The 27123-nt window shown below is 43.2% G+C and overlaps 2 protein-coding genes across 2 annotated transcripts in view; one reads left to right on the top strand and one right to left on the bottom strand.

Moving 5' to 3' along the window:
* The window catches only part of MAML3 (mastermind like transcriptional coactivator 3), a 253915-nt gene extending 232260 nt beyond the window's left edge, over positions 1–21655 (top strand). Inside the window, exons 4-6 of the mRNA XM_032685898.1 lie at positions 1003–1090; positions 4346–6951; positions 21645–21655. Of these exons, the coding sequence (XP_032541789.1) occupies positions 1003–1090; positions 4346–5337 (1080 nt within the window). The 3' untranslated portion in view covers positions 5338–6951; positions 21645–21655. The remainder of the gene's footprint in view (positions 1–1002; positions 1091–4345; positions 6952–21644) is intronic.
* MGST2 (microsomal glutathione S-transferase 2) lies at positions 10966–22199 on the bottom strand. The gene is made up of 5 exons (XM_032685935.1): positions 21738–22199; positions 16447–16546; positions 15182–15252; positions 13325–13406; positions 10966–11355 (listed from the first exon to the last, which is right to left on the bottom strand). Exons 1-5 carry the CDS (start codon positions 21793–21795, stop codon positions 11223–11225), a joined length of 444 nt encoding a protein of 147 aa, XP_032541826.1. The 5' UTR covers positions 21796–22199; the 3' UTR covers positions 10966–11222.
* Between the last annotated feature and the right edge of the window lie 4924 nt (positions 22200–27123).

The following is a 27123-nucleotide window of genomic DNA, read 5'->3' as shown; positions in this document are numbered from 1 at the left end:
AAGATCATACCCAAAACTGAAGTTGCAGTCCCCTAATGTTACCTAGATAATATTCTGATAGGTCAGCAGTTGCTTGAAGCTTGGTTTATCCTCTCTTGCTGGGAAAACATGGCTTAGGATCTGTAACACATGCTTATGAATGCAGGGATTAGTACTTCCTTCTTTCCCACCTTTGCCATTCTCTTACCTTTGTTACACACCCTTGGTTTTGGACACAGTGTTTGTACAGCTGCAGATGATGCTGCAAGACATGTCCTTTTGATAAACGCTTAGTTGAGCATACCCTAGCATCTGAAAGCTCTGGTAAACTCTCTCTGCTTTTATAATCACCCTTGATTCTGTTTTACAGTATTCATGAGTATTCATAGAAAACAACCACAGAGGAGCAGTGTGGTCTGGATCAAGGGAGAGATGCATTTTGCACTCAGCCGCTCCCCAGATATCATTCACTGAAGCACAAGAGGAAATGTGCTTTTGTAGCCGTTTCTGTTTTGGCTCAGGAATGGTCCTAGGCTGCAGTGCTTGGGTCAGGATGCAGTACTCCTCGCAGCTGACTGTTCTGAGTGCAGAGGTGAGGAAAAGTCTTGTACCAGGAACACAAACTTCTAGACCTTAGCAGGAATGAGGGAAGGAAAGTGTGTGGGGCTACAGCTGCCCTTAGACCTCGGTGAGCAAAGTTAGTCCATATCCCTCCCTCTCCTTTCTGCCTGACAACAGTGAAGTTCATGCTGTAGAGGTCAGGATGAAGTGGCTGTAAGTAAAGAGAGATGTTGTCAGCTCAGTGCTTGTTCCTTTTTGAACCAAAAAGAGTCCGCGTGCCGAGTAGCCCAAGTGCTCTCAGAAGGACTCTTCAGATGACTCTACTTGTCTCTCCAGAGCAGCTCACCAGATAAGAACTGCTGCAGTTCTGCTGCAGTACTTTTGCCACCAGCCCAGTTCTCAGCTCACTAATTAATTAATCATCTCTTTCTCTTCTGCTTTCTTTCCCTGCTTCGTTTTCAGCAGTTGCAGCAGCAGTCACATTTGCCTCGGCAGCATCTGCAGCAACAGAGAAGCCCGTATCCAGTGCAACAGGTCAACCAGTTCCAAGGTAAAAGTCAAATTATTTTTCCTAATTTGGAGTCAATATATGCCCCTATACTAGGGGCGTGAAACCTCATGCATTTTGTGAAGACCAGGGTTTAAGCAGTGTGCCAGAAGAGGAAAACAGACTGTTGCACACACCATATATTTTACCAAAGGGAAATGCCCAGGTTTGTGTATTCAGTTAGGTTTCTAATTTCCTTTTGGCTCCCTTCAGTGAAAGCTGCATTTTTTTTATGCCTCTTTGACATCTGGACATCATTAATGGATTTGTCTTGTTTGCCTCCACTCTTATGATGCTTTTTTTTTTTTTTTTCAGCTAGCATTTCTCACTGTATCTTGGTCTTACCCCTCTTAATTCCCCACTTTATCTAATTTGATGAGCAGAGAATTTCAGAGAGGGCATCCTTGTCTGGAGAAGTGACTCATCAATGTCAGGTGTGGGAAACACAGTGAAATACTTGAGATGTAAATAGAGATTTTTTTTTTAATTATCTCAAAAAAAGCAAGGCCTATTTTTATGTGCTCCCAGGTAACTGAAGGATGTAAGTACAATAATTTTGGCTTAGGAAAAGAATTTAATTCTGAGATTTTTAGGTGCAAAGCATCATCTGAATGTCTTCACTAACCATGGGTTCTCAATAGACATGAAATGAACACACACTTGCACTATATATTCATGATAGTGTCATGTAACTGCAACAGTTCTGGTTCCCAGGACATGAACAGGCAGCCACACCTTCTGCTGATATATATCAGGGTGGCTTCTTCTAATTGCCTTCTCATTTTTATCTTTGGCAGTATAAGTTCTGTCTGAAATGATTTTTATCCCCCAATAATTCATTTGCAAAATCAGAAAGCGTGTGTGCACTGCCACACACTGAGATGCACACGTACAATCTTTCTGCATTAATACTTCTTTGAAACCTTTCCTTCATATGTATTATTTAAAACAAACAGAGAAGGGAGTTTAGGCTAATCTGACAGAGCAAGGAATTAATTTTCATAAATGAGCTAATATAAGTAGTTCACCATTTTTTCCTATTCAGTCACATGAATGTAATCCAGTGCAGTAGGTTATGTGTAAATGAGGCGGGAAGGTGGCCCAAAATCTTAAAATCTGTTGCATCTCTCTTTTAACTACTCCTTGTCTGATCTCCTGTCTCTTACACCAAGCACAGTAGTTAACAAAAGTAGTACGTGAACCCACTTGCTGCTAGTGGCTCCTTTGGAGCTTTTCAACTGCCATTTTCAATTAAAAACTAGCTAAAGATGCATTAAGATTTCAACATGATCTGTATCTTCAGCACTTGCTGGAGTCATCTTAAAAAGAGACTGTTTCTAATCATCAAAGGAGATGATCTAAATTAAGAAAAATCAAGGGGACCCCGGTGCCAATCATTAAGAAAGTGGTTTGATAGCAAGGCTAAAGTAAAAGCTGCTGCTACATGTGCCCTGTTCAAGTGTGATCCAGATGGTCTCTCTTCATGCTACAAAATGTTTCATTTATCTATATGCTGGAGCTAAAAGCATCCTTCAGAAGCTTATCATGCTGCAGTAAAAGGGAGATGTATCCTCTGCATTATGTGCTAAACTATAGAAATGGCACTTCCTTTATCCAGACCCATTTCTCAACATAAATAACAGGGACCAGTATTCTCCACTCTCCATGGATGTTCAGATATGTTGTCTGCCACTGAGGGACAACAAATAGGGGCTGATTTAAGAACATTCACATTCTGTTGTACGGTTTTGAACTTTTAAAGCAACCATTTTATGTTTATGCCTTGCATTCAATAACATTTGAGCCAGGAGCAATTGTGTGCCTCATGCACTCTGAGCTTCACTTGCAGAGTATTGTATTTAGTTCAGATGGTAGTGACTCAAACCTACATGGCATAATCCGAGCTCCAGGTAATTGTTTTTAAATAAAGATAGTAAATACAGAAGCCTATTGGCTTCCCAGAAATCAATAGCTCCCCCCTACCCTTGAAAGGGAGATGCAAACATGGTTCAGTTATCTGCCACGGTGTGGAATTTAACAAGGTTAGGATTTTCTGGTTTCCCATCACTGGCCTAAGGTGAAGTAAAATGTGCTTATAGTATTGATTCACTAATACACTCTCTCTGCTTTAAATGTCCACAAAACCCCAATTTTTCTTCTTTCCATAGACTTAATCAGTAGCAATGCTATAGAAAATCCATTCATTTATGCCTCCTGAGCTATTAAAAAATTGATTGGCCTTCTGAGCCTGACATTTCCATTTTCAAGGCTTACTTTTGAGAGACAATGGAGATATTTAAAAGAGAGCTTTAAATGGTAAACTGAAGTTCAGTTGCTTTGCTGCCACTGAAGAAAACCATGAAGTCTTTCCCATTTGCTTCCTAGAAGCTGAACTGGGTGTAGCTGAAGAGGATAAGTGCTACTGAATCATAGGGCATATGCAACTTTAAAGTCTTAGAGGTTTTTTTTTTCTTTCACAGAGCAGGGTGCACATTGTATTGGATCCTGGGGAGAAAAAGTACACACAAAAAAGAAAGGCTCACATTTACTCTTTACAAGGGACTTTGACTCCCAAGTCACTTTTCAAAAATTTAATCCCTGGTCCTAACAAAGTAAGAGAAAAGCCCATTTTAGCCCTGTGGCTCCTGTGACCATCAAGCTTAGATACTTGATTAGGTTATTACCTGTAATCATGTATTAAACATCCAGTTGCGTTGCCTTGATTCTTCAAGAATCTGAAGTCATGAATCCCTTTGGGTACACATCCCAAAATTGTCCTAATTGAGAATTACTTAGTGAGTAAATCATTGGCCTTTTAACCTTGCCATCCTCATGTTAGGCCTGAAGGGAAATTAGGTTGGGATGGAATTCTCTGCTGAGCAGTGTCCCACTTCACCAATTGAATACACAACATGATCGGGCGATTCCTGTTTAGGAACAACACTGGAGCTGTGTTGGCTTTCACCTTCCAGGAGAGGGAATTTGGCAGGTCAGGACAGAGGTTCAGCCAAGGTGAGGTGGGGAACATGTAGCCTCTGGAAGGCAGTAAACATTAGGCAGCAAAAGCACATCTCCCAAGGATGGGTAACCTTCTGGCTCTCTGCTAACTTTCACATGAAAGGTTGTTTTATTCACTTGGAAAGCACAGCAATCTGAAATCCTACTGCGTTGCAAAAGGCTCCTACAGATTCTCTCTTGTGTTAATTAAGGTTTACAGGGTTGTGGCTTTTTTCTTACCTTCCTCCCTTTTTGGCGTAGGTTCACCCCAGGATATAGCAGCTGTGAGAAACCAAGCAGCACTCCAGAACATGAGGACATCCCGAATGATGGCCCAGAACGCGAGCATGATGGCAATGGGTCCCTCCCAGAACCCGAGCACGCTGCCCACGACTGCGGGCCAGTCGGATGTGGGCATGGCTCCTTACAGCAACGCCTCCTCCAGCCAGCCGGGAATGTACAGTATGAGCACAGGGATGAGCCAAATGTTGCAGCACCCAAACCAAAGCAGCATAAACATGGCACATAATGCAGGCCAGGGGACGAGGCAGCCTGCCTCCGGACAAGCGGTGGGAATGGTTGGCAGTTTTGGTCAGAACATGCTGGTAAACTCCGCTCTTCCCCAGCATCAGCAGCAGATGAAAGGACCTGTGGGCCAGGTCTTACCAAGGCCACAAGCACCACGACTTCAGAACCTGATGGGGACTGTCCCTCAAGGAACACAAAACTGGCAACAGCGAGGCTTGCAAGGCATCCCTGGAAGGACTAGCGGTGAAATGGGGCCCTTCAATAACGGCACCACGTACGCGATGCAGTCTGGGCAGCCACGGCTGTCCAAGCAGCATTTCCCGCAGGGGCTTAATCAGACAGTTGTGGACACAAGTGGAACAGTAAGAGCCCTGAACCCGGCTCTGGGAAGACAGTTGCTGCAACCACTACCTGGGCAACAGGCAGCCAGCCAGGCCAGGCCCATGGTGATGTCAGCAATCAGCCAAGGGGTCCCCACCATGTCAGGCTTCAGCCAGCCCCCGACGCAGCAAATGCCGGGTGGTAACTTCGCTCAGAGCAGCCAAGGCCAAGCATACGAGAGGAATCCCACTCAGGACATACCTTACAACTACAGCAATGAAGGAGCAGGGGGGTCATTCTCCAGTTTAGCAGAGGGCGCAGACCTCGTGGACTCCATCATTAAGAGCGGACCAGGGGATGAGTGGATACAAGAACTTGATGAGTTGTTTGGAAACCCCCAGTGAATGGGCTTGTACAGTCTGGAGCTTTGGTTGTTACATTTGAAAAAGAGAGAGTTGGATGTTCTCCCCATCCCTGGATGGTTGGTTTTGGTTTTTTGTTTGAATTGTTTTGGTTTGAGGTTGTTTTGTTTTCTGTTGTTTTTAATCATGCAAACTGAGCTGATCTGTAGCCAACCTTGGAAGATTCAGGGGACGATGACAACATTGGCATCTCAAGGCATTCTACCAGGCAACCTTTGCTGTATGGCAGTGCCCACTCTGTGTCGGTATGAGGCAGAGTGGGGAAACTGGAAAGGCCAGCTGATGCCTCTGGTTGGGAAAATTTGTTCTTTCCCCTCTTCAAATGAGGTTTCATTGCATAGTGGTATGGGGTACTCCCAATGTCTCCCACCTCATATAACTGTGAATGCTGCAGCTTTCAGGGGAGCAGATGAAAAGCCTGGAGCAAAGCCCACAGATGTCCATGGGCAATTGCACAAGCCCTGGTCAGAAATGGGCTTAACCCCGGGGGTAGGCAGGTCTCGGTGAGCCATGGGGTCTGGGCTGTCATAAGGGAACGTGCAGCACTCATGTGATAAACCTAAACAAACCACAGGGAGATCACCATTTTCACTGCAGAGAGATAAAACTTCAGTACAAGTGCAGGAGAACATTAAATTTGTCAGTGTTGTGAGGACAGTTTGATTATGGGACTGCTGCTGGAGACAGCTTAGGTGGGTGGGTTAACTTAATGAGCTGCTTAGTCCCCTTGGGACTTGCAATAGTGCTTCCCTGACAGAGCACTTTGGCATGTACCTGCTGCCTGGGGGTGTTAAAGGGCTGAGGGGTACCAAGAGACATCAGCATAGGTTGTGAGCAGGTCCCTCCCTCTCCTTCCTTCACAGTATGTTCTCAGTTCTTTTCCCTCCCCTCTTCTCCTTAAATGTAAAGCAAGGTGAGCTGGCTGCAATTTTTTTCAGGTGAGCCACAAAGGAGAAGGCAGGGGATGAGAAAACAGGCATGAGAAAACATACAGTGAGGGTCTAGCACACAGAAGGAGTTTCTCTTCCTCACTTGAAAAGTGCAAGTTTAGCAGGTAGTATTACCCCGGGGTGTCTGGTCTCTCGATGGGCTGTGTTCAGTTTTAAATTGATGTTTGGTCTAATCTCTCTGGTTTGCTGGAATAAAATTCAAAGCAGCTTTGAAGAACAGGAGCCAGTGAAGGACTACTGTAAAGAATGGGTAAAATAATTGATATTACAAACATGGGCTCTGCCCAACTAAGGTTTTACGTGATAGCAATGTATCACTATCTCCACTGTGTGGACCAGTGCTGACCAACAATGTAATGAAGTTGTGATATATCTCGCACAATATCAAGTCACCAGCCATTCTGAATGTGTGTAAAGCAGCAGTTCCCAAGCTGCAGTCAGTGGCTGAGGAAAGGTGTTCTCCCAAACCTCGAATCTTTTTAGTGTTTTCAGCTGAGAACTGCTTATCAGGTTATATAGCAGTGCATAAAAAATGTTAACATGATTCAGAGTCCAGAACTTTTGGCACCCCCTGACATAGTGCTGGCCTCTGTTAGCCATCAGCTGTGCTCTGCAGCAAAAGTGTACAACTACCAATTACCTCCTTGTGTGCTGCTCTCCTTGGGCCCAGCGGTGTGAAGTGCTGAGCCGCTGAAATCCACGGAGGCTGAGGGCCTTGGCACTTTGCAGTTTCACATCCTGCCTTTCCCTGTAGAGCACAGATATGCATCACATTAAAGAGTGGGAGCAAATGGGCCTGGAACCATCTCAGTGCCCCATTGGGTTCCCTTTTGCACAGTATCACCTTGCAGGGCTTTCCTAGAGGAAAGGAATTACCTGTTTTAAATGCTATGATATCAGCAGGACAAGCTGCATTTTTAATGTGCTCAAGGTGAGCTGTCAATCCAGCTTGCCCCGGCTGATAAATTTTTTTAAAACAGCTTTAGATGCATCTCTTTTAGCTTACCCCTTTTTAAAACACAAGGACCAATTCCAGTTCCTGTTGAAGACCGTCAAGGTTTGCCTGTCTCTGCTTCAACAAGGAGCCAGGTTGGGCCCTAAGTCAGTGTAAGGGAGCACCAGCCAAAGTTTTTTGGTTAGTCTTGAGTGTAAACACCTCTTGGTGAGAATGGAAGGGAGAGGCAAACACTGAGAGAAACAGTAACCAGGGTGCTGTGTCTCTGTGTGTGTCAGGCACACATCTGTCCAGCGCTGTGTGATGGAGTTGTGACAGGGTGGGGAGCCATCCCCAGCCTGCTGGATGGGGGACAGTGCTGGGGGTGGCACAGCATCCCTTCCTTGGGTGCCAGAGCTGAGAAAGGAGGATTTAGAAACACACAACCACCATGTGGCAGCAAAATGCAAGTCCCTGCGCATCAGAGAGAGTCAGACTTTGGTGAATAAATGGTGATGAAGACAAGTTTCTGTTGTCTTTGTAAAGCTTCCTCCAATTACTCCATACTGGGATCAAGTGCTAGAAAGTAGATTTTATTCGATTTGGGGTTGTTTTTTTTCTTCTTTCTTCCTATGGTGCTGATGTATATGTAATGTTAAAGAAAAAAAAGTTATTTGTAAATATGTTTTTACAATTCTACAGATATCACTGGGTCTACTATCTGTAAAATATATACATATAAATATATATATATATACTGTTTGTTTAAAATAGAGTATTTTTATTTCATTCCTTAACTCATCCTTACTGCAGTGGTATTGCACTTCAGATGACGTCTAATTACTAATTTGTACTGTATCCCTGACAGCAACTTGCTCCATTTTATTCAGATTTTTCTAGCTTTCTGGTTTTACTTTGTACATTAAGCATTGCTTATTTCCTTTTAAGACCTGTACAGAGCTCTGAAAATGTAGAGAAAGACCTGATGTTAACACCACTTTTAAAGAAAAACAAACAAAACAAAAAAAACCACCAAACAAACAAAAAAAGAAACCCAAATAAAAGATGGTTATCTGACTCATATACCTGGTGTATATGGATCATCTCTTGCCCCACTTCTGCGCCTCGATGAGCGATCTTCCAAGGAGGGGAGGGAAGCTGGATGCAGGCAGGCATGTGTGAATCCCTGAATCCCAGGCAGCCCCCAACAGCTGTCCCTATTCCTGTGGCAGCTGAGCCACAGACTGCTGTAATGAGCTGCTGGCCAGGGAGTGCTTCACCACTTCTGCTGTGCTTTGGGGCCATGGTGCCCCTTTCTCAAGTAAGGTGAGCTACCAAAACTTCCTGTGCTCTGAGGTGAGGCCTGTGCTCAGGCAGATGCTGTGGGACAGTTGGTCTGTAATTGGACCCGTTAAATGTGGCAGCTCCAAACTTTTGTGGGTTTTGTGTGTAAGGAGCAAAAGTGGGGAGTAGGGAAGTGCTTTCAGGGGAGGAGACAAGATGGAGACCCTAGGATTTGGGATTCCTGTGGCTGAAATGTGAGGAGGTGAGATGGGGTAGAAGAAGGGAGATGTGGGGTTGGATGCAGAAGTTGGAGAAAAGAGGTAGGGAAACTGGGGAAGCATGAAGACAGAGTAGTTCCCTGTCACCTACTGCTATGACAGGATGAGAATGGTGTTGTCAGAAGCCTTTTGGAACATAGATGTGGACTTGTTGAATGTGTATGTTCAAGGTAAGCATGCCATGTAGACTTCAAGGCTTGACACCACTTTGTACATGTTTCCAGCCTATGGGGGAGTCATGAGGGTTCAGACATCGGACCTTCAGGATGCCAGTGTGGCTTGTCTCCACATACAGCCTTAAAGGTGAGGTTCCCCTTCTCTCCTTAATGCCAGTCCAAGACATTTATCATTCTATATATGGATAAGGAAGAACAAAGAAGGAGACTGGCCAAAGAAGGAGAGCAGCTTGCTGGAGTGTACCCCTCAAGCATGTGCTTGCTTAGAAGAGATGCTTTCAGCAAGAGGCCACTGGATGCTGACTGGCTTTGAGGCTGCAGTGGGGACCATCATCATTTCTGTTAGTGACCAACAAGTGAACATTTACAACAGGAACATTTGCATCAACTCACAGTGCGTTCTGAATGTGCACCCTGGTACTGACTCCTCCACCAGCAGGCAGGAAGTGGTGTGCTTCTTCTCACTACAGTCATACCAAAGACTGATATTGCCAGCATCCATCTGTTAGAGGTGTGTTTTGATTTTAATTATAGATGAGTCAGTCTTTAACACTTTTCCATCATGGACATTCTGCCCTGGCTTACTGGGGACAAAGCTGTGACTCAGAAAACAGGTAGCATCCTCAACTCCAGGCCTACTTCTGCCCTCTCATTAGCTGGTGGAGCTCCTAAAATGTTAGGTTCATGTTTATCCCCTTGCACTCTGGCTCTGTGTTTCCAGATAACACTTTGCAGCCTCACACCTGTCTTTTTTGACATATGAAATTGTCCCTGTGTGTGAAAGCAGTTTCTCTCTTTCTGTGAAAGTGGAGGGGAGGAGAAGGAAGCTATCTACAAACACACCAAAGAACTACAACAGGTAAGCTTGAAATGGTATAATTTCAGAGGCAAAGAAAGACCTATTTAAACACAGTTAATGACTTCTGGTCTCCTCTAATCTGTATTTCAAGTCTGTTACATGGTTTGGACCTTTGTCTTTGTTTTGGTTCGGGAGGCAGCTCTTCTTGCAGCCTGTGACTGACTGAAGGCATCACCAGCAGGTGGGTAGGTGGATTTTCCATATTTCAGCCCATAAAAGAAAAGTTAACAGAAGAATTCCTGGTGATTTATGTGGTAGTTAAATCTGGCCCTGTTGTACTTTCTCCCTGGAGTTAAGTGATGGAGAGCTGCCCTTTCTGTAGCTGTGTCAGCTCCAGCCTGTTCACCGTCATGATCACCATCACCATCTGTCCCTTTTCCCTTGGCAGCCATTGTTGGACCCAAGCCTCGCACCTTTGTACTTGTTTAATTTTAATGTTTTAAATGCCATTTTACCCTTTGCTACCTGCAGGCATTAAGCTGTGCCTTTTTATCATGAGATAACTTCGTAGAATCACAGAATGGTTTGGGCTGGAAGGGACCTTAAAGACCACCTCATTCCAAACCCCCCCTCTGATGTGTCCATATGTGTCCACCTTTTTCATATGAAAGGTTACTGTGGACCTAATCCACCTCTCAATTATTTTGTGGTTAGGTTATCAACCTCAGTACACCATTAGAAAGCTTCTGTGCCTTCTATTTGTCTGGCCTGGCTCTCCCCTTCAGAAGTGTGACATGGCTACAGCCTGCCTTTTTCAGGAGGCTTTCTGTGAGGACTGAGAGGGCCTCACTTCTACAAGAAGAGTGTTTGAGCGTGTGTTGAACTGTAAACATGTGTATAAAATCAAAAGTCCTTCTCAGAAACACAGGGCCAAGAGCAGCTTTAAGTGTTTTCCTGAGAAAGCAGTGTTCCCATATATGCTTATACAGCAGTGGGATTGGATTTACTTGGGAAACAGGGACCTCCCAGCAACATTTGACACTGCTGGGGGAAATGAAGAGGAGTGGAGGGAGACTACAGAGGCTCTGGCAAAGCTGAAGGACATTGGGTAAGATGCTTGTAGTGCCAGTTGCAACTAAATTACTTAGGGAATTAATGGGTTTAGGTTTATGTAATTTGTTTAGAGATTGCAATACCATACCAGGGAAAGAGAACATTTAATTGCAAATGTAGATGTGACATGACATTCTGTCTTACTGACTTTTTCAAGAGTGTAGGGAAAGGAGAAAGGGTAAACAGCTCAGGAAAAACATGCATTTTACATTGCAACAGGCTGTTAGTAAAGAGCTCTGATGCTTTATTCACATGCAGCTTATCATCTTTTTGGTGTCCAGGGAAGGCATCCGTGTTATTTATTTATTTATTTCTTAAAAAGACAGTCAGTCTTCAGAGCAATTTACGGACTTTCTTCATAATGCTGAAGTCCAGGTATTCATCCAGAAAGCTGCTAACAATCCCAGCTGCACCCAGGGCTATCAAGCAAATTAGAACTATCAAATTCAAATAAAAGCCTGTTAACCTAGAAGTGGAAAGCAGAAAAACACTGTTATAAGCTGTACATGGTATGTTACAGTGAAACTGTCCACAAGACTTAGGAAGAGGTGTGTGGAATCAGAAAGGATCACTGCTACAACACTAGCTTGGGGTGTTTTAGGAATAAACCACGACTTTTCACATGACACACGTGACTTTTGCTGTTGGGCAGATACCCACTTCTATTGGGCAGATACTCCCTGCTGAGCTGACAAGTCTGCAATTGGTTATCACTTTGACTTGGAGATGGATTTTTGGACCAGAAAGGAAGAGCCTGAGTATCCCACTGGTGCCTAGAGACTTGATATAAGTAGGCTTTCTGGGCATGCCATATCTAGATTCAGATTTGAAAATGATGAAGTATGGGATTTTTTCAGTTTCAAGAGAGCATGGAGGAAGTCTTTTGCTTAGCCCTAGTTGTAACCACTTCTTTGAGCGTGCAGTCCAGGTTTGTCTTTATAACTAGCAGGCCTGTATTCAGTGATTAGGATTGAGATTCAGGGTGAAGACAAATTAGTTTCTTGCTACTAAGGCTGCTGGAGGCTTGTTGTATGTTTTGGGGCCAGGTTCTGCATACCTGCCTTGTGCTGACCTGTTGCTAATTGAGGCTCCTGCTGGAGGTTAGCACCAGGCAGGCCTTGGTAGCAAAGCCATTTCCCAGGGCTGCCAGGCTGGCTCCCAGCACCCTCTGTTTGATGCAAAGAAACCAGTCTCACCAACATGTGAAGGTCTGTCTAACGGTGAAGCCAGCCACTGATTTATGGCTTCCTTGAGAGGCAGAATCTATTGTTTTAAGAGTACTGAAGTAATACATAGGAAAGATCTCTCGAACAAAGTACTTTTTTGTTGATTAAAAAAAATCCATTATGCTCTCCTTCTTCATTTATTTACATGTCTGCTCCCCAAACTTCCTTAGCAGTTGCAACTCTTCTGGCTGGTGTTCATTGCACCATTCAAATGACTGCATCTCTTACTGGGAGACATAAAACTATCTTCATATATTTGCTCTGGAAAACATAGCCTCCCCCTTCTCTCAAGCAACAGCTCTTCAAAAGTGGGTAAAGGGTCAGTGGAGCTGTAGTGAAGGAGAATGGTAACTTCAGTACACAAACCATGGAAAATAACTCTGTAGGACAGCCTTTTACTGCTGGAGGATTATTCACTGCTAAATAATCTGATTGTTTGCTATCTTCCTCTAGAAGACATTGCAAGTCTTTTAATTTTTTGACAAGCATAAATCTTGCTATTTTCTTCTTATGACTGATAATGGGTGGTGGAAGAGAGCCTGAGGTCAGGACATAGAAGGTGGTGCAGTGGCTTCAGTGAAACAAGAAATAAACCATGTGTTTCAGTGTTTATAGTGGAGGGTGGTTTGCTAGTGTGCGTGTTTGTTGAAGCAGAGTTCATATCAGGAGGCACTGTGCACAAAACATTTATTAACACACTCTTATCTGAAGCCATGTTCTCTTATCTGTTTGGTGAAAGTTCATCAGCCTACAAGGCCAGTTTGTTTGCTTCCTTTAGAGCAACTTGTGTGGCTAGAGACAAGGTCTTACTGTGACAAACTGAGGAAAAATGCAAATAGCAGACAGGCAGACATGGTGCAAGCCTTGCATGAGCAGCCTCCCACCCTGAGGAGATGCAAAAACTGTGCTTCTGCTTTCAGACCTCTCCGAGTCTGGTTGTCAGTTATGCCCAGTCCAGAGCAGGTGCCCACAAGGTGAGCATCAAACCTTTTCTTTCTCCTGACCTGTAGCACGTGCTCATCTTAACCTAGGCTTCTGCTGCAACACCCATCCCTCTTCCCCAAAGGTTTCTCCTTCAGACCTATTGCTGACACTTTACACATGTTGCATTCAATCATAATCACTTTTCACTGCCAGTCCTTGGCTCTCAGCCCAGCTTCAGACCACTGCCTGGAGCTGGTAGCCTGCATTCAGCTGGTAACTCCTTACCTTCCTTTCACAGACCGGACATAACCGTGGAAGTACTTGTAGCGGGCAAACACGTACAACACACCCAGAAAGGAAGCTAATTCTGGGAAAGGAAAGATTAATAGGGTGGGAAAAACAGAAAACTAAAATTGAGGATGGCAGTTCACCACTTTAGATATGTTTTCTAGTTATATAGCTCTGGGCATTTTCATAGCTATCCATACGCTGGGAAGTTACCTTGGAAAAGAATCATTGAAAAGATATAGATATATATATATTCTTAAACACTCACTGCAGGAGGCTCTTGGTATGGGTTTATAGATAAGGTGGATATAGGACTGTCCAAAAAAATCTAAAAGAATTCCCTGAAAAGGAGAACTCAGGAACTGACAGGAATCTGTATCCTTCCTGGTTTGGTGGTTATCCCAGAGACAGGATAGTGGTTTGGAGCACTGTGGCTTGGCCTGCTGCTGTCATTTCATATTGTTATGGCAGTCCATGCTAAAGGGGAGCATTTGTTTTGGAAAGAGAATCTTATTTATGTTGGTAATAAGCTGCTTTGCATTTATATAGCATCTTTTATCCAAGGACATGTAGTGAAGTTAGCTTCTGACCTCCCTGAGGGAATAGTATAAAGTCACCTCCATTTGAGAGATGGAGCAGGTTATGGAGGTCCAGTGCAGGTTGTATTATCCAGCACTAGGCAGTGCCTGTTAATTTTGTGTTTTCAAACTGTGTGTGTGGGTATTAGAGAGGACAGCTTTCGCTGTGTTCTGGACTAACTCATGTAAACATACCTGTGGGAGATAACTAAAAATTTACTTAAAGAGGAGTTTATAGTCATCCTTCATTTCTTACATGTGACAGTACTTGTGTTGCTCATTAGCAACTGTGATTTTTCCTTGATTCAAGTGTCTGTCTATGAATACATCTATTATTTCATATCCAATTTGTTGGCTTAAGTGGTGCTTCTTTGGATTTACAGTGGATTTACTATGGAGGTGGGACTTCTGTCTGTAAGGGAGCTCCAAACTAAAATGACTGTTTGGGAAGAAATATAGAAAATGGAGAAGCCCACATGCTTCTAAAACATTAGTTGGATAAGGGTTAATAAAGCCAAATGTAAAAGTTAGGCTCTGTCACAAGTTCTAGTTCTATGAGAGACCACCCCATCACTGTTAGGAGATACCATGGGCTGACCTTGCAAAGTCCAACAGAGTGAGGAGTATGAAAGCTCTGTAGTGTCTGAGTTCAGAACATATGGCAAAAAATGCCCCCCTGCTGGGTGCCTGAGAAAACACAATAGGTTTTCAAGAGTCCCCACTGCACACCTGAAGATGCTGCTGCTGTGACTGAGCTTCAGCACTCAGGGCTCTGTCCCACAGCAAGCAATTGAGTCACAACCCAGTGGTGGTGTCTCTCACTGGGGATGTAAAAGCAAAAAGCTTTGTTGGCTTGAGCTCTGTCTCCATCAGACAGGCATGAGTGCTCTGACCTGAGTCTTTTCAGGCTGCCTCCTCCCCGAGGGACAGCAACTACGCCTGATGTTCTGTGAGAATTGCCCCATAATGTGCAAGTAACTGTTAATGGGGAGCATCTTGAAGCCACTTTTCTGAATAATGCACCCTGAAAATCCGCTGAATGCCTGGTAAATGTGTTGTACTGGCTCCTTGGTTTGCAGAGAGAAGTGGAAGCTGGTATGGCTATACGAAATGTTGTGACTAAGTGGGGATTTCAGTGCCACTGAGCATTCTTCTAAGAAGGCTGTGCTAAGGTAATGAAATTAAAAGCAGGGGGGGAAAATGCCTGATGGAACTAAAGTGTTTTAAAAAGTTACGCAAAACTTCTCAGTTCAAAATAAAAGCAGAAAGTGTTTACCTTGATTAAAAAACCATCCTGCAGTCCAGAGGCCAACCAGAAATACTGGGTAAAACTCCACACAGTTTTGTCTGCAGAATAAATTTGAAAGAACATCAGTTTGGAAAGGAAAAGGACTATGGGTGGGATTTTCCAGGAGGATCAGCTTTGGCTTAGTTTTGTTGCCACTAAAGTTAATGCTATCGAGTCCAGTGGAAGCACAGTCAAGGTAGCATTAGATGCTCTTAAAATTCTCTCCTTTGTGATCTACAGCACAAACTATTTAAAATATTTTCCTGGTATTTAGACTTAAGCAAGGATCTGGATCCCAACTATGTGGAAATAAATAGGACAAATAACCCTAAATCAAGTGCTTGTGCAGCAGAGAAAGGCGGGGGTGATGTTAGTTACTTGTCTCCATACTCGGTATGCAAGTTTTGTGGGTCAGAATTACCAGGACTGCCAGAGGAAGCACAGAGCTGTGCACAGGCAGCTTGAATTGCTCTTCTGAGGCCAGCTGCCTTTATGAAGTGCTATCAGACACAGACAGCACATGACAGATCTTCTTATGGCGAGGACCTTTATTTGTGAACATCATCACCACTAATGTTTTCTTGGGATATCTTTTCTTGGTTGTTCAAATGAATTTCTTTTTAAGGAATTAGGCAAGCTTCTTTATCTAACATACCATGTTGACTAATAACTTGTCTAATGTATTGTATGTCCCATTATTGTTATCCACTACAACTACAGTTACAGCAGAGAGGGTTGTTTGAAATAAATATAAACAATTTTGCACAGCGTCATTAGTTAATCACAAACTGAAGCCCTTTAGGAAAATAGTCTTCTTAGACTGGCTATTCCACCATTATCCACTGTGAAGACAGAGTTTTTCTTTGCTCTTCTTTCACATGTTTGGTGATAGCCACAACCCAAGAACTGACAAGCACAGCTTGCTAGATCCAGAACATCTGACCAAGTTACAGTGTTAGCTCTCAGATCCTACTTAAGTTTGGGTAATCTGATTGCCTAGTTTGATCAGAATTTGAACAGTGACTGTGAGATGAGCTGAACTTACCCCATTATTATTAAAATAACATCTGAACCATTTGAAAAGCCATTTGTTCATTTTCTTTTTTTTGTTGTTTGGTTTTCGTTGTTGTTGTTGTTGGGTTCTTTTGAGCAAAAGATGAAAAGAAAAGGTGACTTTTTAAGATAAAGTTTTTGCTTCTCTTCTGGACTGAATTGTTATTCACTGCCACCATCTTAATGATCTCTAGACTTACTGTGCACGAAACATTCTGTCAAATTCTGGAGCTCCAGTGACAGCTGGGGGCATGACCTTGTGCTTCATTCTTGATTTCCCCACCAGCCAAGCAAAATAACCTGCAAACCAAAATAAGAGCTCACAAATGACACAGTTCCTCACTCCAGTTCCACTTCTAACACTTCAAAATTTTTAACTTAATTTTTTTAAATGGAGATTATTGTTCTTCTGCTTTCTCCATTTCATTAGGCACAAAGAGACCAATATTAGATAAACCAGTTTTTCCTTACAAAAATTTCGATCTTGGAGTGACATTCATGAGAAGGGGGAAAATTGTTATTTCAGAAATACATTCGTTTTCTTTTTGCATTTGCATTTGCTATGACTTAAATATCCTTCCACCTCACCTGAATCCTAGAACTACACAGCCCAGGAGCAGTCTAGTCACACTTCAGCAGCAGGGTCTTGCCTTAGCAGCATCTCAAACCAAACTGCACTGATGGAATTCACTTCTCCACTAGTCTGAATGACATATGGTCATTTTGTTTCAGTGACACTAACAGCTATGAGGCTCTGAAGGACAGGGCAGTCTTACAGTCTTTGGAAACAAAAATCTGGTAGCTACCATTTTAAAGTTATTTATCCATATGTTAGAGCACATGCTTTTCCATCTGTCTTGGACTCTCAAAAATTCAGTCTATTGGAAAGAGCAGAGAGAGTTGCAACTGGTGAGGCTGTAGCCTGTTCCCTGCTCTCCACTTGATCTGCTGGAGAGCTCTGAGAGCTTCTTGTTGGAGGAACTTATGCTGTTTCTCCTCCACTGACTCGAGCTGATAGTACTTACCTGTCTTGTAAAAAGCATTTTTTAGAACTGATGCCATGCCATGAAAAAGAGAGATTACTTACTGTACAGTGACTAAATATAATTTACTTACCAAAAACCCCAAAGTAGTCAAACACTATCTCTACACTTCTGACCACTATTCTAGGATCCCATCCCACATGTATATGCATATTTCATTTCACTTATGTCCTCATTGCAGAAGTCTCCCCCTTAAAGTTGAACAGAGGCTGTTGCAGGGATAAAAGGAGAGCATTTTGCTGAATGCAGCAGAGCTACTGAGTAACACCCTGTTTGCCTTTAAAACTCTTTGGGTACCTGGAGTTATCATCATTATTATTATTATTATTATCTCCAAGTTATTTTCCTGGCTGTGTCACAGCCACCCTGAGAAGCTCACTGCCTACCTTGTACCTAAACTATCTGGATCCAGAAACCAGGCACCCACCTGAGTCCACTGAAAAGGCTTGTCTAAGGTGAGAGCCTAGAACATACCTTCCATCCTCCCTTCTGGGAGCAGTGGCACTAAAATACAGCTAGAGGCATTAGTGGTGCTATCCCATGCATCTTTTATGTCTTAGCCTTGTGGCCAAAGCCCTGAGCCCAAAAAAACGTTTTGCCATCTGTCTTCTCCCCATATAAGTAATTACAGGCTATGCTCAAGTGACCTCTCAACCTTTCTCTCCAGAAACTAGTCAGAGCAGCTCAGCTGTCTCTCTACAAGGCATGTTTACAGGACCTTTCATTGTATTTGCATCCAGCAGGACCCTCTCTGCCCCCACAGAGCCTGGTGATTATGCCTGATGTTTCATTTCTAATTTGCCGCCTTGCAGTCCTTTCAGAAGGGAAGAATAGCACTGGAGAGGGTTTAGGGAACATTCTTCATGGAGATTGAAACATACAGAAGAACAAGAATTACCTCTGAGAAATGTTTTCCCTGAAAACAACTGAAAAGTTGCTTTTTAACTTTTGTTGCCCTCAAAATGATCTGGTTTTATGATAAATGCTACACGCTGGGAAATCCTGCCTGGCTTATCTGTCAAAGGGGTAGGTGAGCTGTAGTGTTTTGTGCAATGGCATTTTTAACCAGCAATATGCTCCTTATTTTCTGGCTGCAATGAGCCATTCTAGGTATACAATCAGTCTGGGACTAGGTTTTTTCTACTGAGGAACTAAGGCAAGCCAAGGTAGCCCATGACATCCAAATCAGTTTTTTAAAAAAAAAGCCTTGAGTGGATGCTGGACAAAATAAACTCACTGGGGAAAATAAGAAGATTAAGGCACTGTAGGGGGCAAATCATCCTTGTTTGTTCAGTACAATCAACCAGAGCAAATCATCAAGGCTGTGGTACAACCCTGGCCTCAGCTGTAATGTGATTTGCCCTTGCTATTGCTTGGTCAACAAGGCTTGAGGGCCAGAGACTGGGACATGGGAGACTGGTTAACTGCAAGCAGGGGCAGGTTGTGCTAGTGTACTAGTACAGCCACTCATCATAAAAGGCACTTATTTAGTGGCTTCTGCTGTGATTGATGGGGACTTGGCTTCAAATGGACACCAGTGAAAGCCAAGCCATGGCACTGCGTAACAGGAGGACAAAAGTCATGTCTGTCATCTTACAAGAAAAGGTGAGCCCAGTGTGCAGAACTAGACAGATGCCAACCAGGGAGGCAAAAAGATCTCAGGAGAGAAATAATTACTGTGGGTTTTGTTAACTGCATAGGACTTGCCTTTTAGTTCCCCCCTGGTGAATGGAAACTTTTCATGTAACTCCAAATTTACATTTTGTGATGATGGTTTAACAAGGGCTGGAGTAAATAACAAAGCAATGGTGAGCTCTTCTGCCCCTCTCACTGGAGGTGCTGTCATGAGGACTCCTGAAAGCAGTGCAGCAGGAGTAAGTAAAGATTTTCATAGCCTTTTTTTCCCCCTGTATCAAGTTGTTCAATTCTAACAGGCGAAATTACATGACTGAGGTAGTTACAAAGTATGCTTGACTTGCTTTTGTTAGCCTTTTTTTTTTGCTTTTATCTTCAGGTGGCATTTATGGTTACTGAGTTAATAGTTTTACTCTGAAAACATGGGACAAAGCAGGCTTTCAAGGAATATTACTCTCAAACATTTTATATGTGTAAAAAGCCTGCAGAGGAGCTGCTACTTGTATCACAGTGTATGATAGTTCATATTAATTTGCATGGTCTGGCCTCGCAGTCCGTAAAAAAACAAATCAAATACTTTTTAATAATGTCTTGCCAGGCCCTGGAAATACTAAAAATTACTTTAAAAGTTGCTAGTTCAGAGAAATTATTCAAAACAGAGGAGTAGTGAGACTCCTGTGTCCCTGCTCTTTTCTGTATCAATGACTGAGATTCGTTCTGCCCTTTCATCGAATGCCCTTGTATTCCCATCAGTCTACAAAACACTAATATCTCAAGCAAATCTCAACTGCTTAAAACTGGATTCGTGACTGGAAACACTTCCTGCGTTGTTTCTGCTCCTTCTTTCTACCCTGGGGCATTTCTCGCACCACTTAATCTTCGACTGACCTGATTCTTGACTAACTCGTGGTTCTGAGACACAAAATCTTGTACCTCTGATGGCTGCTATGTGAAACCCGACTTCCATCACTGCTTCAGGGAGGTGGTATTGCCCAGTAGCACCCTCCTAACTCAGGACTGGAGGCTCAGCAGAATAGACAGAAGAGCAAGCAGTGCACTGAGTGCTGTGTATGTCACATGTAGTTCACAGCAAACAGTCACATGCTGGGCTGCTCCCCTTGCATGAACTGGTTATAACACATGCTTACAGCCCTGGTTTCACAACATTCATTTGAACTTCCATAAAGTAATTTGTGTTGTATTACCCATGCTAGAAAGCATGCTGAGAGTACACCAAGCTGTGACAGTTTAAATCAGGTCAGCTGATCAGAGTCTTACACAGGTTTCTCTTTGGGCTTGATGTCAGACTGCCAATGTAAATTAAACCCCAGGTTATATCATCTTTTCTGTGATTTTAACTAAGATTAACTAATATGGATTATCCATCATAAGGAAGAACATAGGTATTTTCCAACTCCTTTCAAATTCTCAGTATCTGTACAAACTCCTTGAGTTTTCGAGCTGCAATTTTTTTCCAAATGATGTCTGGTTTTTTGTTTGGTTGGTTTTAATCCTTCACATTTTTATGTTAAAAATAAAGGCAGGCAAGCTGAACTTTCCTGGAAGTTGATGACAAATATTGCCACCAGTTAGACATAGGGTTATACAGATAGAAAGAGATCCCAGGGTATATTGTAGCTGATCTGATGATAGAGGAAGAGAATGTAAGTTTTCAGTGCTTTATATTTGCCTTCTGTTGTGTTGAGGTTTTTTTAAACTGGAAGGGTCAGATTCTCAAGCTTTTTCTTCCTGCTGGGTACAGATGTTGTTTCAGTAGCTGAGGCTTTGAGAACAAACAAACAATCAAGCCACATCAATAGGTTGCTTAGGTAAGTTGGCAGTGCTATAGATATTTGGAAAAAAGGCAGGGTAATTATTTTTAACTTGCTTTAAATCTCAGAGCACAAATGTCTTCAAAACGTATCTTTTCCCTGGTGTAAACACAACTATATGCATCAACATGTTTCAAAGACAATAATGACAAACATTAAAAATCATACTGCAGTTTTAGGTTGATACACAGCAAAACCAGCATCTCAGGCTCGCCCACTTCTAGTCATAGAAGAGAATCATTAAGGTAGGAAAAGATCTCCAAGATCATCCAGTCCAACTGTTAACACAGCACTGCCATGTTCACCACTAAAGCCACATCCCCAAGAGCCACATCCACATGCCCTTTTAACACTTCTAGGAATGGTGATTCTACTACTTCCCTGGGCAGCCTATTCCTTGATTCTCAGAGGCATATCTGCAGGGCATAAAATAAGTCCATTTAGATCTTAAAGAAATGGAGTGATGAGAACATAATATGGAATAGCTCGTGTTTTTGTTGCCTGGTGTAAAGGTTTGCTTTCTTATTTCATTTCAGATATTAGGTATATATCCCTATTTCTGGAAACATTCTTTTGCAGTGCTTTCAGTCCAGCACTGTTGTATTTGATTTCACAAATTTACTCTCACTTACTAGGTTTTCAGTGGTATAGGTGCTTAAATAAGAATCAAAACCAAGACACAATGTGGCTTTGAGGTAACTTTACAGCCAGTTACAAGCTCTGATAATAGTATGGTTCCAAAAAATCAACAAACAAAAGAGAATTCAAAACAAATTAGTTTCTCCCCAGAGGGAAAAGTAATCTGTCCCACTGAGCCAACTGCCTCTCAGACTACAGAGAGGGTAAACAATGCTCCTGTGAAAAAATCTTACGAGTTCTAAGTCAGAGAGCAACCAATTTATCACAAAATAAATTCCAGTACTTCAAAACCAGTGGAAAACTCCCCAAACCCCAGCCATACAACTCACAGCTCTTTCTTACATTGCTGGAAGGCGGAAAGAAGAGAGACAGCCGCAAGCAAAATTAAATCCCCAGCCATGTTCCCAGCAGTTTCCGTGTGCAAACAGGATGTATGTATGGGAGAGCTCGAGTGAGCAATGAGGAAAAACAACAGGTGGGAGAATTAGAGTTCTTTTCAGCACTGCGACAAAGGTCTGCCCTGGAAACAAAACAGACTAGTTTTTAAAACAAGAGTGCAAAATTATGGCCATTTTTTTGTTCCTGCAAAAGTTCAGCCCTGCCTGCTTCTTGCCTGTGTGAAAGCGCGGCGAGAACAAAACCAGACTCCCCTGCCTCTGTGGATTCAGCTGTTCCTTTATGCCTTAGATTTCAGTTGCAATCTCTTTGGGGGCGAAGCCCCTTTGTTCTGTGTTTGTAGAGCCCCTGGTACGGCGCGGGCTGCCTCCATCACTCGCAGTGCCACTTGAAAGCAGCAGGTGCGGGAGAAGCGAGGGAGGAGCGGAGCTTTGTGCTGCCCCTGCGCTTGATTTACGGGTTTTGGCGGACATGTACGGCACAGCCTCTGCCGGGTGGCACGGCAACAACTTTTCGAGTAGTCAGCACGCAGAAAGGAATTGTTCAGGACAGTTCAAAGGGTAAAACAACCGAGAAAGACAGAAAGAAACATCTCCCCTGGTTTTACTGCCTGGAGCACACTTCCTGTAGCTTGTGCCTAGTCTTAAAACTGGGAGAGATTCTCTCCAGGAACGATTTTTTCATCACCTAGTGCTAAGTAACAGGAAGCTTAATGTCATTAGATTTTATGGTCCTATGAGACTGCTGGAACAAAACCAGTGGGATGTTTGTTGTGGATTCAGTATTATCTATCCACTTTGCCTCCAGATGAAGTTAAAGTGGGAGATGCCATTGCCTTTTGTCAAACTTGCTAATTTTGAGGGCTAACGCACACACACACACACACACACACACACACACACACACACAAATACTTTAAATCGGTTATTTTACTTTACCAAATTTTGCAAGGTTATTTATTGGGTATTAATTCAGTACATAGTTCTTTCTAAAGATTGGAAGAGCAGACATACTGTAATAACAGTAGGTGGATGTTTGTACTTAGTAACTCTTTAATTGCTGATTTATGTCCTTTACTTGTAGTTCTTGGTGTAGGGTGGGTTTGACTTTCTCGCTACACAGTCTGTGTTTTTAGCAGCTGGCTCAGAAGTGTTCAAAGCATTGTCACCCTGCTGATAGAGGGATGTGAAGGAAAACTGACAGAGCTGGTCATTTGAAAAGTTAAAACCACAAGGGTTTAAAACCAAAACTTTTTAAGACCAGATGACATTGAAGTTATTGTTTTTTTTCTAACTTTATACAAAAGATGTGAATTTCAAAATGGAAATGGATATGCAAAATCCAGCAAAGAGTGATGAAAAGTAGGCAGGGATACAATTTAGGGCATGGTGTTAAATCCAGAGAAATATTCTAAGTTACATGTCCATTATGGCTGAACTAGGGTCTGCTTAACACTGTGTTCATTTTCCACTGGTAGCAGAGAGTTCGTAGTTGCCTATAGATTTATAATGCCTTTAGTCATATGCAGTCCACGGCCTGTGTTATGCTTCCTCTTGGGGTAAGATAGAATAGGAAGTCAGTTCCCACACAAAACAAGGTTGGGCTTATTTATGATTCTGGAAATACAAGTAGTACCTCAGATGCCCAGAATTTTATGATGTATGTAAATAGATGCCAGGCTTGACCAAGCTATTTATCCAGTTATGTCAGGACATTTTGACACCTTGTCTGTGTCTGATTTCTGAGCTTGCTCCTGTTTGAATGCAATCTGATTTTGCATTTCCTTCACTTGCATGTATTTCATATGTGCTTTGCTTAGCTTTGCTGTTGTAAATGCTTGTTTTTTTCTGCAGCTACCCAGAACTCTCTCCAAAACAAGAAGAGAAGTTTTTAGCACTTTTAGTGGAGCTACTCTGTCAAAGCTGCTCAGTTTTTGTCTCTGGAAGAGCTGAAAAGACCTTTGCAAAGGGCGATGTTCAGTCTGTAGTGGGATGTGTCTTCTTAAAGACCAGTCACAAGTGGCAGTGCAGCATCTTTTATTCCAGAATACCTCCTAGAAGACAGGCTCTGAAGAACAGAGAGGCCCCTATGGTTGGAAGGGAAAACATATCTGAATTCTGATGTATTTCACTGGAAACATTTATAGGGTAAATCAATGCTATTACAATGTATGAGACTGGCTCATGTATCAAAAGCAGTTTAGCTACAGCAAGAACAGTAGTGGGCTCTCCAGTTTATTAAGTTACTTCGCTTTTCAACAATATATTACAAAGAACATGTAGCACTGGGTCATACTTAGGCTTTAAATTTATCAGAACTATGAGATAGGTGAAAGAGGAAGAAAACATGCTTATTCCTTTAGTTGTTCTTCTTTCTGCCTCCTAAATACCATTTGTAACCCATACCTGGGGTTATTTCATATATACTTTGTGTGGGGTCTCAGAGGAAGGATGAATAGTGCATTTTATCCAGTTCAGTTTAATATCTGGTTGTTCAGACTCCCTGGTTTGTGACAGCGTTACCACAACAGATCCTCATTTTCCATCCCCATTCTTGGGACACTGGTGGCATGAGATCAGACTATTTTTGATGGTGGTGGCAGAGCAGATTTAAAAGGATTAAATAGAGTAGTAGCCAGAGGTTTGAATTGTTCCCTGAACTGCACCTTGCACAGCCTTAAGTCACCTCCATCAATATCGAATATAAGTCAGGAAAGAATTGGTTCATACTGTTCTCATCTGGGTGTGCAAAAGATTGATGTGCTTTAAGCACATAAATTCCCGAATGCCCACAGGCCTCTTGGATCTCCTTATGGCCTTTGGGGATCATTACATTTTTTACTTTGGTCATTGCAAGAACATATCTGGGTTGCAATTCTGGACTGCGATAGGGAATAATGTGGGTTTGCATATGTATATAAAATATAAACTGTGTCAATCTTGCATAATATCCCATTGTAATCAGAGTAGGCTTTCAAAGTAGCAGCAAAAACAGAGTTTAGATTGTTATAAAAAGTACCTTTATGTAATTACAGTGTGGGGTTGTCTTTTGTTGAAACAGTGCTTTTCTGCTAAAAAACCTTCACCTGTTCTCAGCTCTGAGGAGCTCAGGAGGGCAGTGGCTTGGGAGAACCCCTTCAGAAAAATGGGGCACATACAGGCACACCTGCACTGCTATACAAGAACTGTATGTTTGTGGTGATCAGGGAATACCTTGACATGCAACTGGGTAGAGGGCGAATATTCCTCACCTCCCATGTCTCAGACCTTCTCCTCTTCTTAACCTGAATGTTTCTGGAACAAGCAGTAAATCTACAGAGAAGAAGTACAGCCTAACACAAAAAATGAATTCTGCAAACCCTCCCTGCAGAGGAGGAAGAAATGCAGTACACAAAGCCACTCTTTCCTTTGACTTTTCCTTGTGAGAAATTTAATGTGTGCTGCAAAACCTACCAGCCTGGAGATAGGATGTGGTAGGCCTTGCAGTCACGTGTCTGAGGAGAGAGCTTGGCAAAGTCACACTTAACCAGTTCATGTAATTATGCCTGGATGAGAAGCCTCTCTCCCGGATCCTTCACCCTATGGAAATCAGTGTGGCTTACGCTCCACACCTCACAGGCTAAAGCTGCTGAGGACCAACATGGTCATTTGCCTGACTGCAAGATAGATAATAAAGTATGATACAAATTGGCATCATTTCAGCCACAAGTAATTATTCATTAATAAGCGGTGGGAGCTGGGAGGCAGTGGTGCTTCCAGAAGTCAGAACGCTTCCCGCAACGCACAGTCCCGCTGGCTCTGCACGTGGTGCCTCCAGTTTGCAGCAGGTGGTCTTGAGAGAACCAAGGGCTGGTCTGTGAGTTGTGAGCCTGCACGACTTATCTCTGGATCAAAAGGAGGTTTAAAGATTTTCCTGTTGGTATTGACCAACTGGAAGCAGATCCCCAGGCCAACGTAACTGCTCTGATATCTGGGATGCAGGGGATTAATGGAGATTCAGCAAGAGATTTGAAGACGTGTTGGCTGTACATCCCTTGTCTCCATTCACAACACTTAGTAGATTTCTGATAATGTATAACACTTGCTTTTTTTTGACTTCCTAACCTTGGACAAACAGCTATTTTAATTAGTGAACCACTTCCACTCGAGGCAGGCTTGTCATCCATACAGAAGTTTTACTTCATCTTTGTGGAAGTCAGTTGTGCTTAGGAATCAGGAGGTAAATTGTGCTTACGTTCAGCCTTATCTGATGCCTTTAGGCTATGAGGCAGATCTCAGTGTTTGCTCAGGAAGCTGGTCCTCCAGCCAGGCCGTCCAGCCTGGTCAGCTCTTCAGCATGGCTTGTGTTAGGGACAGTCACAACTGTGTGCCATGACTTATTGCCTGCACCTGCAACTTTTCTGAAGCACTTGGTAAATCTTGGCTTTTGGGGTCAGAGTGATGCTTGCTGGACCCCAGCTACTGAAGGAATGTAGCAGCTCCAGTCATCGTCATAACTGAAAAACTGACAGTCCTCCAAGATGCCTGCTGTAGTTACACATTCAGCTGCTCCCAGATTTCTATCAGGAGGGATGCCCGATGCCCTGAGTTTCACTTGGAAGTCTTGTGTGACTTGGCTGTGCTAACAGAGGAGGTTAATGGTAGAGAGAGTAACCAAGGCTGCAGCCCCTGAGCTTTGAATTCCAGACTCATCTGGCAGGTTCTGGAGCATGCAGGGCCGAGCTGTCAGCTCCCTTGAGAAAAATAACGTAAGTAACTGACGTTGTGAGTGCCATATTTACATGGGCATGTTTTAAAAAGAAAAACAACCTCTCCAGAGCATCTTTCTTCTCTGCTCCTCCATCTCTCTCTCCAGCCAAGGCAGTTCCACTCAGGTCCAGCCTTTCCACATGGGAGTGGGGTTTGGTCCGAGTGCTGTCGGATCTGCCACACTCCCAGGTCAGCCACTCCATCCTGGTTTGGCTTCTGTCTATCCACTCAGCTCCCTTCTGCGTCCCTCCTTGGCACAATTGCCATTTCTTCTCCTGGTCTCCACGGCTTCTCCTCACCAGTTAGAGTCTCTCATCCCCTCTCCTGCTCGCTCACTCCGCGACATGTCCATTCTCTCCTGATGGATGCCAGCGTAGCTCTCAGAGCAGTTGTACGGGGAAGCTTTGTCTGCTCCCAGGAAGGGGAGGGGGTCCCCTGGCCGGGGTCTCGTGTTGCTTGGCAACATACTTCTCTCTCTCCTCTGACAGTCATTTTCCCTCACAGCGCCTGCTGATGCAGGCACAACAAATGACAGCAATATTACAGCAGCAGTTGCTCCTGTCGCTGTTTACTTGTTACTGCAG

The sequence above is a fragment of the Chiroxiphia lanceolata genome, chromosome 4 (assembly GCF_009829145.1).
Source record: "Chiroxiphia lanceolata isolate bChiLan1 chromosome 4, bChiLan1.pri, whole genome shotgun sequence".
NCBI lineage: Eukaryota > Metazoa > Chordata > Aves > Passeriformes > Pipridae > Chiroxiphia > Chiroxiphia lanceolata.
The sequence above is the reverse complement of the archived record's forward strand: the minus strand, read 5'-3'. Positions and strand labels throughout refer to the sequence as shown.